Raw genomic sequence first — 12,868 nt, forward strand, 5'->3', positions numbered from 1 at the left:
TTTTAACAGTTAAAGCTTAGGTCTATTTCATTAAAAACTAGAGAGTGTGCATTCTGAATTCTTTAATATAATGTAAAAACTTGATTATAATAAAACAGGACAAGGTAAGAGTTCAGTGCCTGATTCCATTCGATTTAGCTGAATAGTTGATGGCCATTAATCTTGCATTTTGAATTAAGATTCCCAAAATGAAAAACCCCTATCCACAGCATCTAGCATGACTCCCATTGGAAAGAAAGACACACAAGTTTCAGAACTAATGTAAGGAGCATTGACTAGGGAGTATTTAAGCAACCTGGGACTCATCACAAGCTTTCTGGAAATGTAGGTGGTGCTAGTGGTAAAGAATCCACCTGCCAACATAGGAGACTTAAGAGACGGTGGTTTGATCCCTAGGTCCAGAAGATCCCCTGGAGGAGGAAATGGCAATCTGCTCCAGTGTTCTTGCCTGGAAAATCCCATGGACAGAGGAGCTGGGGGTGGGAGGGGGCTACATTCCTTAAGATCATGAAGAGTCAGACACCACTGAGTATCTGAGTACAATAGATAATGAATAATGTGTACAAAGACATCTCCTCTAAATATACAGTGTGTTCAGTTCTGTCACTCAGTTGTGTCCAACTCTGTGAACCCATGGACTGCAGCACACCGGGCTTCCCTGTCCATCCATCACCAACTCCTGGAGCCTACTCAAACTCATGTCCATTGCGTCGGTGATGTCATCCAACCATCTCATCCTCCGTTGTCCCCTTCTCTTCCCGCCTTCAATCTTTCCTAGCATCAGGGTCTTTTCCAATGAGTCGGTTCTTCGCATCAGGTGGCCAAAGTATTGGAGTTTCAGCTTTAGCATCAGTCCTTCCAATGAATATTCAGGACTGATTTCCTTTAAGATGGACTGATTGGATCGCCTTGCAGTCCAAGGGACTTTCAAGAGTCTTCTCCAATACCACAGTTCAAAAGCATCAATTCTTCAGTGCTCAGCTTTCTTTATAGTCCAACTCTCACATCCATACATGACTACTGGAAAAACCATAGTTTTGACTAGACGGACCTTTGTTGGTGAAGTAATGTTTGCTCTTTAATATGCTGTCTAGGTTAGTCATAACTTTTCTTCCAAAGAGCAAGCATCTTTTAATTTCATGGCTGCAGTCACCATCTGCAGTGATTTTGGAGCCCCCCAAAATTGTCTGTCACTGTTTCCATTGTTTCCCCATCTATTTGCCATGAAGCGATGGGACCGGATGCCATGATCTTAGTTTTCTGAATGTAGAGTGGGTTACTTTGAAATTCAGTGTCTTACAACTTGTATTGCTCTGTTATATGAAATCTGTTCAGTTCTGTCCCTCAGTCATATCTGACTCTTTGTGACCCAGTGAACTGCAGCACACCTGGCTTCCCTGTCCATCACCAACTCCTGGAGCTTGCTCAAACTCATGTCTATTGAGTCAGTGATGCCATCCAACCATCTCATCCTCTGTTGTCCCCTTCTCCTCCTGCCTTCAATCTTTCCCTGCATCAGGGTATTTTCCAATGAGTCAGTTCTTCACATCGGGTGGCCAAAGTATTGGAGTTTCATATATATAAATGATTTAACATGTTCCAGTTTTGTTCTTAGTAAAAATAAACTCCTTCCACATTTTACAGGTACTCTTTCACCGTTGTTCTCAGTTCTGCTTTGGATAGCAGTGGCAATCTGCACATCTGTGCTGTTTTTCTTCTCCAAGCCTGTGGGTATTCGGCCATTTCTTGTGTCAGTAATGCTCAGATCAATATATACAATAGGCCTTGGGCCTACATTAATACTTCTTGGTGCAGCAAATGTAAGTACTTTAGTTTTTTACTGTTTTAGATTAATTAAAAGTGTACTAAATATACAAATGTAGCTCTATGCTTTAACTCTGTAAATAAATTCTAATTTATTGTGAATCCAAATTAAATTGAGTTTAATGTGTGCCTTCTTCATTGACTTTTTAGAGAAAGAAAAAATGGCAAGTGAAAATTTTATATATTTAGGATGGTAGCATCTGGGGCATGACCCAGTTCTGTACTCAATTTAACCCAATCCAATTTTAATGCCTTCGGCATCCTATATGGGCAGCTGTTGACAAAAATGACTCTGAACCACTGTTAACATTCTAAAGTAACTTCTAAATCATCCAAGAAAGATTAAATTATATTCAGTAGAATTTTAGAAATGAGTATCTTTTATAAAAATGACCAAAGGAAAAGGATCACTATAAGAGAAAATATGAAATTGGGCTTTTTAATGTGAACAACACCTATCAACTTGTGAAAGGCATAGATGAGATTAAGTTTTTTTTCACTGAATTTTAAAATATTAGAACAAGGGCGCACATTTCACAACCTTACTAGGTAAGTTTAGGATAAGGAAACCAGACTACTATTGCAGATAACAGTAATTTTGCCCAAGTGATAAAATTTTAAAGGGACTAAACAACTTTCTGTATAGTGCAGATGAAAAGGGATATTAAGAAACAATAAATCACCAGGTTGATGAAAGAACAAGTTGCCACGTAGGCAAATAAATCTTGCTAATATGTCCACTGAACACCTAAGCACTTTCTATACTTTTAACTGGATTTCTAGCATAATGTCCTATATTCTGGTATCTGTGTATCTGTATCTGGTATCTCCCCTTCTATATAGGTTCTTGAGAAGAATGAGTAATCATTCAAAGTCTGGAACGTGATTGGTACTCAGCAAATGTTTCTAAGTAAATTAAGTAATGAGTGAGTGAAAGATTATCCTTGTATTCTTACACATTTGCAGTGCCTCGCCATAAAAAATGTAGCAAATATATATTGAAAGTGAATAAAAGAAATAATCAACTAAAATTTTGAGAATTATAAAGCTGAGCTAGTATGGCCAAATCTATGTTTCTGATCTCTATTATAATTCTTCAAAAATTGAACATGATATATATGACAGATATGTACATATATATATGGTGGATACATATACGAATATGACAGATGTGCTTATCTGTCTGACCTGGCATGTGACAGTCCATGGGGTCGCAAAGAGTCAGACAGGACAGAGTGACTGAACTGAACTGATATGACAGATATATTTGTATGTTTATATATGTTAAACTAGAAGATTCAGGTCACCATATTACCAATTATTTCTCAATCATTGTGAATAAAGTGAAGTATACTATACATACAAAAAGTTTATCAGTAAAAATCCTGTAAAGTACCAAATATATTTATCTATAAGTTTCTTGAGGGCAGAGGTTGTCACATTCATAGATATAATCCTATCCACCTCAATCCTTGCCCCATTTTACTTTACCTTAATACCTAGCACTTAAATATTCAAAAATGGTTTACATGAACTGAACTTGTACTTTTTGTGCTGTGGAAATAGGCTAATTTTGCAATATTTCCAACAGGTGAGTTAAGGAATCTTCATGGCTTTGTCTGATTTTTTCTAAGCCTATTACTACTTCCAGCTTATTATTTTTTCTTTAAAAAATACAATGACTATTGAACCCTATTATTTGAAGAAGCAAATAATATACATAAACTAATAGCTGATTCTCAATAAAACATTAATCCAAGTGAGAAAATTCAAATTTGATCAGTGAAATAATAGCTAGATAGAGTTAGACCCATAAATAACAGCATATATTGGGTCTCCAATAGAGGATTTATGTTCTTGTCATCCAGAAGCTTCAAGAATCTATAAAGAAATAAGGGATAACATTTTAAAGTCTATTGGGAAAAACCGAAAACATTAGGAGTATTTTCCCCCTCTGGAGACAGGATAAAAAGATAACTTCTGCCTAGTTTGGTGAAAATAGTTCCACCATAAGAAATGACTATTTGTTTGACTGACAAGTTTTATACTTTAATTTCTTCATGAGAAGAAATCTACCTGGAGATAAAACTTTCTTATTAACTTTGTCAATGTGTGGGTACTCTAAAGCATTCAGAGTATAAAACACTTATTTGCACAACCCCTAAATAATGCATTATCAGAGAAGGCAATGGCAAGCCACTCCAGTACTCTTGCCTAGAAAATCCCATGGACGGAGGAGCCTGGTAGGCTGCAGTCCGTGGGTTCGCTAAGGGTCGGACAAGACTGAGCGACTTCACTTTCACTTTCTTTTCTTTCACTAAATAATGCATTATTATCTGCCTGATGCTGGGAGGGATTGGGGGCAGGAGGAGAAGGGGACGACAGAGAATGAGATGCCTGGGTGGCATCACTGACTCGATGGACATGAGTTTGAGTGAACTCTGGGAGTTGTTGATGGACAGGGAGGCCTGGCGTGCTGTGATTCATGGGGTCGCAAAGAGTTGGACACGGCTGAGCGACTGAACTGAACTGAACTGAAAGCATGTTGACTGGAAAAAAAAATAATAATCAGCTTTCATTTGGGACAAATTAAATGGAATAATTGTAATTTTGATATGATAAATATTGATAGATTTTTATCTATAGTTTTGATATTATACAGTTTAATAGAAATGTTTTAGTGAATATCATTTAACATACAGGATCATTACAGAACTATCTATGGTTTAGGGGGAAAAAGAAAACAAATCAATCGTGTTTGTACCTTAGATTTTAACATATTTAGTAACTTAATTTGCACTAAAACATTGCATTGTGTAACAGGTGGAACTATAATTACTAAAGTTATAGGTATCAGAAACAGGAATAAAATGGCTACCTCAGAGTCAAGACTTAGTGAGAATCAGAATTTCAGACCTTAGGCAAATAGCATGCCTCAGAACTTCATTCTTTTCATCAGTAAAATGGGTTGTTGAAAAGATCAGTTCGGGAGATTAGTGTGAAGATTTAAAAAAGAACAGCAGCAGTAATAATGATAAAACATCAATAAAGGCTAGTGTTTCAGTTCAGTTCAGTTCAGTCGCTCAGTCGTGTCCGACTCTTTGCAACCCCATGAATCACAGCACGCTAGGCCTCCTTGTCCATCATCAACTCCCGGAGTTCACTCAAACTCATGTCCACAGAGTCGGTGATGCCATCCAGCCATCTCACTCTCTGTCATCCCCGTCTCCTCCTGCCCCAACCCCTCCCAGCATCAGAGTCTTTTCCAGTGAGTCAACTCGTCGAAGCAGTAATAATGATGAAACATCAATAAAGGCTAGTGTTTACTAGGTGCCTAATATGTGAAGTAGGACTTAGTTGTAGAACGTTGCTGTCATGATAGTTAAAGTGTTTGTGTTTTGGTTCGCAGGAACCTGTTTGTTTCTGACTCAGTGTCTTTCACAGTTTTAAGCAAATACAGAAAGTTCCTTTTTTGGAAAAGGAATCAAGTGGGAGGAAAAGCCTCAATCTGTGTTCTGAGCACTTCATATTATCAGTTTCTATTTATTATGATGCTTCATCTTTACTAGGTTCTAAAAATTGAAGTTTTATTTAGTTTGCAGATGGCTTCTCTTGTCTTGTCACAGGGGTTAGTTATCTCAATAGTTGAGATACTTAAAAAATTCAAATGTTTTTCTCTGTTATAAAAGCCTATCTTATAACTCAGTACAGTTTTCTTCCCACCCTCTGCATTACAATTTTAGCTATGGGTACTGGAAATTAACATTATTTTGGCAAATATAAACACTTTTTAACAATTTGGGATCACTTAATATTTTTTCATACCATTAAACGGCTTCCCTGGTGGCTCAGAGGTTAAAGCTTCTGCCTCCAATGTGGGAGACCCGGGTTCGATCCCTGGGTCGGGAAGATCCCCTGGAGAAGGAAACGGTAACCCACTCCAGTATTCTTGCCTGGAGAATCCCATGGACGGAGAAGCCTGGTAGGCTACAGTCCACGGGGTCGCATAGAGTCGGACACGACTGAGTGACGGAACAGAACAGAAACTTATTTGTTAATCTCATTTTAGTAATGATAGTATTTCCAGTTGTATGGATATCATATAATTTATTTAGCCATCCCATTAATTCTTATTATTCATATTTTTAGATTATTTTTATAATAAATAATAATACAATATATATCTGTGAAAGATGTATTCTGAGTCAAAACATTCCTATTCTCTTCGTTTCTCTCTTTCTCTCTCACACACACACACACTCTCTGTCTCACACTTTCTGTATGTTTTTCTTACAGTGTACTCACTGAGGCACCTACTTCTGAAATTCAGTTGCAGAGACAGAAAACTGCTCCAGTACTGGGAGAATACTATTAATAGCATGTGTTGGATTTAGTAAGAGACCCTGCAGTTTATACCACCCTTGTCTGCTGTACTGTTTTGTTGACAATTAAAAAGTTTTCCTGGGTGATTTTGACTACATAACAATTTTACCTTAGGCTTTGACAACTGGGGACCTTATCCTGCCCATGTAACATCACTGAAATGGAAATTTTTGAATCAAATAATCTCATTTTTAGTTAGAAAGTTGATGGTTGATGAATATATGGTAATATAGTTAAACTATAGTTCAAGACAATAAGTTTAGTTTTGCTTTTCAATAAAGAGTAGACAATCTTCTTTTACTATAATTTATTCCTAGGATATAAATAGGAACAATGTAAGATGGGGATGGAATTACCGATCAAGAATACACAGTCAAATAGCAAATAGGATAATATAAAGGCAGCTGGAAATTTCTGGGATCACATAAAATAGCAAAATTTAAAGAACACCACTTTGAATTCTAGAGCTGTGTGGCACCTTCAGGCTTATTCCCTTCTAGCCATTTCATTTTAAAAATGAGTATATACACATCCTATAGAGACCAGGAGGATTTACCAAAGTAATTAATGACAGAGACAAGACTGAAACCCAGAAGGCCGAATTTCTAAGCCAGGGTCTTTCCACTATACTGTGCTGTTAAAAGTTTTGCAAAGACATATCAATTAAATGTAATGTATCTGTGAAACTATTGCTATACTGTATAGTTAATTTACTTAGTTAAAATTAATGAACTTATTTTAGTGTTCATAGGAGACAGGGACCAAGACCATCCCCATGGAAAAGAAATGCAAAAAAGCAAAATGGCTGTCTGAGGAGGCCTTACAAATAGCTGTGAAAAGAAGAGAAGCGAAAAGCAAAGGAGAAAAGGAAAGATATAAGCATCTGAATGCAGAATTCCAAAGAATAGCAAGGAGAGATAAGAATGCCTTCCTCAGCGATCAACGCAAAGAAATAGAGGAAAACAACAGAATAGGAAAAACAAGAGATCTTTTCAAGAAAATTAGAGATATCAAGGGAACATTTCATGCAAAGATGGGCTCGATAAAGGACAGAAATGGTGTGGACCTAACAGAAGCAGAAGATATTAAGAAGAGGTGGCAAGAATACACAGAAGAACTGTACAAAAAAGATCTTCATGATGAAGATAATCACGATGGCGTGATCACTCACCTGGAGCCAGACATCTTGGAATGTGAAGTCAAGTGGGCCTTAGAGAGCATCACTACGAACAAAGCTAGTGGAGGTGATGGAATTCCAATTGAGCTATTTCAAATCCTGAAAAATGATGCTGTGAAAGCGCTACACTCAATATGCCAGCAAATTTGGAAAACTCAGCAGTGGCCACAGGACTGGAAAAGGTCAGTCTTCATTCCCATCCCAAAGAAAGGGAATGCCAAAGAATGCTCAAACGACCGCACAATTGCACTCATCTCACACGCTAGTAAAGTCGTGCCCAAAATTCTCCAAGCCAGGCTTCAGCAGTATGTGAACCGTGAACTTCCAGATGTTCAAGCAGGTTTTAGAAAAGGCAGAGGAACCAGAGATCAAATAGCCAACATCCACTGGATCATGGAGAAAGCAAGAGAGTTCCAGAAAAACATCTATTTCTGCTTCATTGACTATGCCAAAGCCTTTGACTGTGTGGATTACAATAAACTGTGGAACATTCTGAAAGAGATGGGAATCCCAGACCACCTGACCTGCCTCTTGAGAAAGGTGTATGCAGGTCAGGAAGCAACAATTAGAGCTGGACATGGAACAACAGACTGGTTCCAAATAGGAAAAGGAGTACATCAAGGTTGTATATTGTCACCCTGCTTATTTAACTTATATGCAGAGTGAGTCATGAGGAACGCTCGGCTGGAAGAAGCACAAGCTGGAATCAAGATTGCTGGGAGAAATATCAATAACCTCAGATATCAGATGACACCACCCTTATGGCAGAAAGTGAAGAGGAACTCAAAAGCCTCTTGATGAAAGTGAAAGAGGAGAGTGAAAAGGTTGGCTTGAAGCTCAACATTCAGAAAACGAAGATCATGGCATCTGGTCCCATCACTTCGTGGGAAATAGATGGGGAAACAGTGGAAACAGTGTCAGACTTTATTTTTTTGGACTCCAAAATCACTGCAGATGCTGATTGCAGCCATGAAATTAAAAGACGCTTAGTCCTTGGAAGCAAAGTTATGACCAACCTAGATAGCATATTAAAAAGCAGAGACATTACTTTGCCAACAAAGGTCCGTCTAGTCAAGGCTATGGTTTTTCCCGTGGTCATGTATGGAATGAGAGTTGGACTGTGAAGAAAGCTGATCGCCGAAGAATTGATGCTTTTGAACTGTGGTGCTGGAGAAGACTCTTGAGAGTCCCTTGGACTGCAAGGAGATCCAACCAGTCCATTCTAAAGGCGATAAGTCCTGGGTGTTCATTGGAAGGACTGATGCTAAAGCTGAAACTCCAATACTTTGGCCATCTCCTGCGTCAAGTTGACTCACTGGAAAAGAGTCTGATGCTAGGAAGGATTGGGGGTGGGAGGAGATGGGGACGACAGAGAATGAGATGGCTGGATGGCATCACCGACTCGATGGACATGAGTTTGAGTGAACTCTGGGAGTTGGTGATGGCCAGGGAGGTCTGGCGTGCTGTGATTCATGGGGTCGCAAAGAGTCGGACACGACTGAGCGACTGAACTGAACTGAACTGAACTGAATTTTACTGTTATAGAAGACATTCATAAATCATTTGGATGGTGTGCCACTTTAAAAAGGCTGTACAGAGAGCTTACATTACTACTCTTTCTCTCCCTCAACCACCACTTTTTCTCCCAATCTTCACATAATTTACCACATTCTTAATTAAAAATATTGTTGTGTCAGTCACTAAGTTGTTTCTGACTCTTTGTGACCCCATAGACTGCAGCATGCTAGGCTTCCCTGTCATTCACTATCTCCTGGAGTTTGTTCAAACTTATGTCCGTTGAGTTGATGATGACATCCAACCATCTCATCCTCTGTCACCCGCTTCTCCTCCTGCCTTCAGCCTTTCCCCACATCAGGATCTTTTCCAGTGAATCAGCTCTTCACATCAGGTGGCCAAATTACTCGAGCTTTAGCTTCAGCGTCAGTCCTTCCAATGAAAAATGCTGGTTTGGCTAAAAAGTTTGTTTGGGTTTTTCCATAAGATCTTACAGGAAAACCCAAACAAAAGTTTTTAGTCAACCCAATATATCAAGGGCAGCTTTGAAGAATAGAGAACAAAAAAATACATGGGATAGTTATGATCATTTATATTGGTATCTGTGTGCTGACTGAAAGGTCCTTTCAATAGCAGTTCAGAAGAGGATGACCTTTTTAAAATTAATTTTTATTGGAGTATAGTTGCTTTGCAGAGTTGTGTTAGTTTCTGCTGTACGCAAGTGAATCAGCTATGTGTTTACGTATATCCCCTCTTTTTTGAATTTCCTTCCCATTTAGGACACTGCAGATTGAGTCGAGTTCCTTGAGCTATACAGTAGGTCCTCATTAGTTATCTATTTTATGCATAGTATAAGTAGTATATACGTGTCAATCCCTGTCTCCCGATTCATCCCACTCCCCCTTTCTCTCCGTGGTGTCCATATGTTTGTTCTCTATGTCTGTGTTTCTGTTTTGCAAATAAGATCATCTATACTATTCTTCTAGATTCCACTTATATGTGTTAATATACAATGTTTCTTTTTCTGAGGGTGGCCTTTTAACTACCTTGCCCAGTTCCCACACTCCCCATTTATTATTGCCCACATGGACCCTTGCCATAGAAGCAATGATTGCCTACATAATGGTATTGACAAATGAAGGACTAGTTAGACAGTGTCCAGTAAGTCATTACATGAAGAAGGAGAATGTTTTTGTAACTTCTTTATTTCCGTGAATATTCCCAGCTTTCAGGAAAAATGCTTAATAAGACTAGTTCACAAATTTCAAGGTCATGGGCAAGAAAAACCAGTGTTCAAGTTCTTTCCTACCCAAATCATTTATACTTGCACTTATTTCTTCATGGTATGAACACTTTCCGTTCCGTTCCGTTCCGTCGCTCAGTCGTGTCCGACTCTTTGCGACCCCGTGGACTGTAGCCTACCAGGCTTCTCCGTCCATGGGATTCTCCAGGCAAGAATACCGGAGTGGGTTACCGTTTCCTTCTCCAGGGGATCTTCCCAACCCAGGGATCGAACCCGGGTCTCCCGCATTGGAGGCAGATGCTTTAACCTCTGAGCCACCAGGGAAGCCAAAAGACCTCAAATACCTTGTTTCTGTTCTGTGCAGAAATAGGTGGCTGCCACTACCAGTATCAATTCCATCAAGAGAACAGGAGCATGTCCATCAACCTCAAACTTTAGGTCAAAGTTCAGAAAAATTAACTTGAAACCAGTAAGGCTAATCTTTATTTTTCATGCAAAAATGGCAGAGGCCCTTTCAGGCAGAAGTGTGTCCTTGCTTTTGCATCATTTGAGAAGTGAAATATATTGGTCTTTTTGAGAACTTGAATTCAGTATATCCCTTTTACTTAGTATAAAGGGTGTGTACATAATTTTCGTGCCTGACTTTTTATGACTCAGTTTAAAGACACAATATATAAATAATTTGTCTGCAGCATATCATTCATCCTTCTGAAAAGTCATAATTTTAATCTTTAATTTCATTTTTATTGAACTTCTTATTTCTGTTTCATATTAACGATTTGGGTAAATGAATTAAACTTGCTCTTGGATAGTAAGCATAAAGACATCCATTAATACTGTAGCTATATTTAATAGTAGTGTCAAGATATGATGCTGTAACACCAGTAAAGTAAAACTTCATTTGACACTATTCAGGTTGTTAGCAAGATGATGAAACTGATAAAGTTGATTGTTGAGAGGATATTTAATTAACATGCTTAGTTTCCTAAGCAAACTTAGGAAAGGTTTGAAACTTTTAATTGCTATGCTGTTGATTTGGTTTGGTTAACTTCACAAGGTGCAATGATAAGCCATTTCTCATTTTATCCGAATTGATTTGGACTTCAGAAAGTTGAAGGGAAGGTTTCTCAACTTCTCAAATTTTACTTCTGTCCAAAATGTTGTTTATTCTTCTTATGTTATTCAAAATCATTCCATAAGACAATTTATTTCATATACATTGAGAAATCTATGATGTTGCAAAGAGCAAGCTGTCTCCCTAAAGTTAGGTCTGGATACATAAAGACAAATACGGTGCCGTTAGAAACTTTTTAAGGACTCAGGAAATGATTTGGAAGAACTGACTGAAATTTTGAAACCTGTAATTCTTTCCTTGATAACTAAATGGAAAAATCAGTCTTTCCATTGATGAATAATGCAGTGATTCTAGAACCAAAGAGATGGAATTATGTTTATCATAGCCATGTTCTTTGGAAATCATTGCATGGGTCATTGTTATTGCCCCCAAATCTCAGTGTAAATTTCTGTATTCTAAAATTATGCCACAGAAGGCAATTTTAAATGTAGTTTTAACTTAAATATTAACTATTCTACATGATACAAAGCATAACAAACACTCCAAAATGCTTACTGAATAATTACCATACATACAGCTTAGAAGATACGTGCAAGTATTATATTTATTTTAATATAGGTAGATAAATATATTTTTTATGAATGCAGAGTAAATTTAAAAAATAATTTTTAATTGCTACTTGTTTAAAATAATATTCAGTGGAGAAAATCCAGGATAAAAAAATCCAGGGCAAATCTCTGGTTGCTTTCTGAAAATGTATTTTTCTGTTTCATTTACAGTATGATTAAAACATTGCGTGTATTACTTTTGTACTAAGGACTTCATATGCCTTATGAATTATTTAATTCTTTGAAGAGTTCTCCGAGGTGGGAATTCCTTTATTCTAATTTATGAGAAGAAACAACCAAGGCCTACGGTTGCATGGCCTGGATCAGATAATAGTAGTGGGAAAGCTAGGATTTAAATTCAGGTCTGTCTTGATTGCAGAGCTGGGTCTCTTAATCACTCTTGCTCCCTTTTCCTGGAATTGCAGAGAATACAAGGTTTGTCTGTCTGGTGTTTACATGTAGATTTGTAAGCAGTGTTGAAAAATTACAAAATGAGAAATCATCAAAGAAAACCACAGACTTTGCGAATAATAGGTTTTGTTGATGACCTGCTGTTTTTGTGAGCTTCACCAGTGCGAGTAAGACAATAAAATCGAATCTTTTCCTCCCTTTAGCTGTGTAATAAAATAGTGTTTCTGGTGAGTTTTGTTGGAAATCGTGGAACGTTCACCCGAGGCTACCGCGCGGTCATCCTGGATATGGCCTTTCTCTACCATGTGGCGTATGTCCTGGTTTGCATGCTGGGCCTCTTTGTCCATGAATTCTTCTATAGCTTCCTGGTGAGTACATCTCTGTGTGGACGGTCACTGCTGAAAAACATACACAATGCTGCTGCTTCTTATGCTTCTCTCTTTGATTTTTTTAAGCAGAGTCTGGCATTGAGGACAAATTATGTTATTTTTAGACTTGCCTAGGAAAATCATGCATTATTATTATTTTTAGTCTTTTTCTCTCAGATACTGCATAGGTGGTGCAATTCTTTATGTACTCTCTGAGACACAGCTCTTGATCCAGGCTTCATGCAGCGGGCTGCTTTGGGTTTT

General features: G+C 38.0%; 1 protein-coding gene across 5 annotated transcripts in view; it reads left to right on the forward strand.

Moving 5' to 3' along the window:
* ITPR2 (inositol 1,4,5-trisphosphate receptor type 2) overlaps positions 1-12,868 on the forward strand; it is a 639,393-nt gene that overhangs the window by 518,774 nt on the left and 107,751 nt on the right. For all 5 annotated transcript variants that reach the window (XM_055395002.2, XM_055395004.2, XM_088837263.1 and 2 more), the window contains 2 exons: positions 1,645-1,820; positions 12,440-12,604. In XM_055395002.2, coding sequence (XP_055250977.1) covers positions 1,645-1,820; positions 12,440-12,604 — 341 coding nt within the window. The remainder of the gene's footprint in view (positions 1-1,644; positions 1,821-12,439; positions 12,605-12,868) is intronic.

This window comes from Moschus berezovskii, chromosome 6 (assembly GCF_049115385.1).
Source record: "Moschus berezovskii isolate FMDL1 chromosome 6, NW_MosBer_1.0, whole genome shotgun sequence".
NCBI classification, from domain to species: Eukaryota; Metazoa; Chordata; class Mammalia; order Artiodactyla; family Moschidae; genus Moschus; species Moschus berezovskii.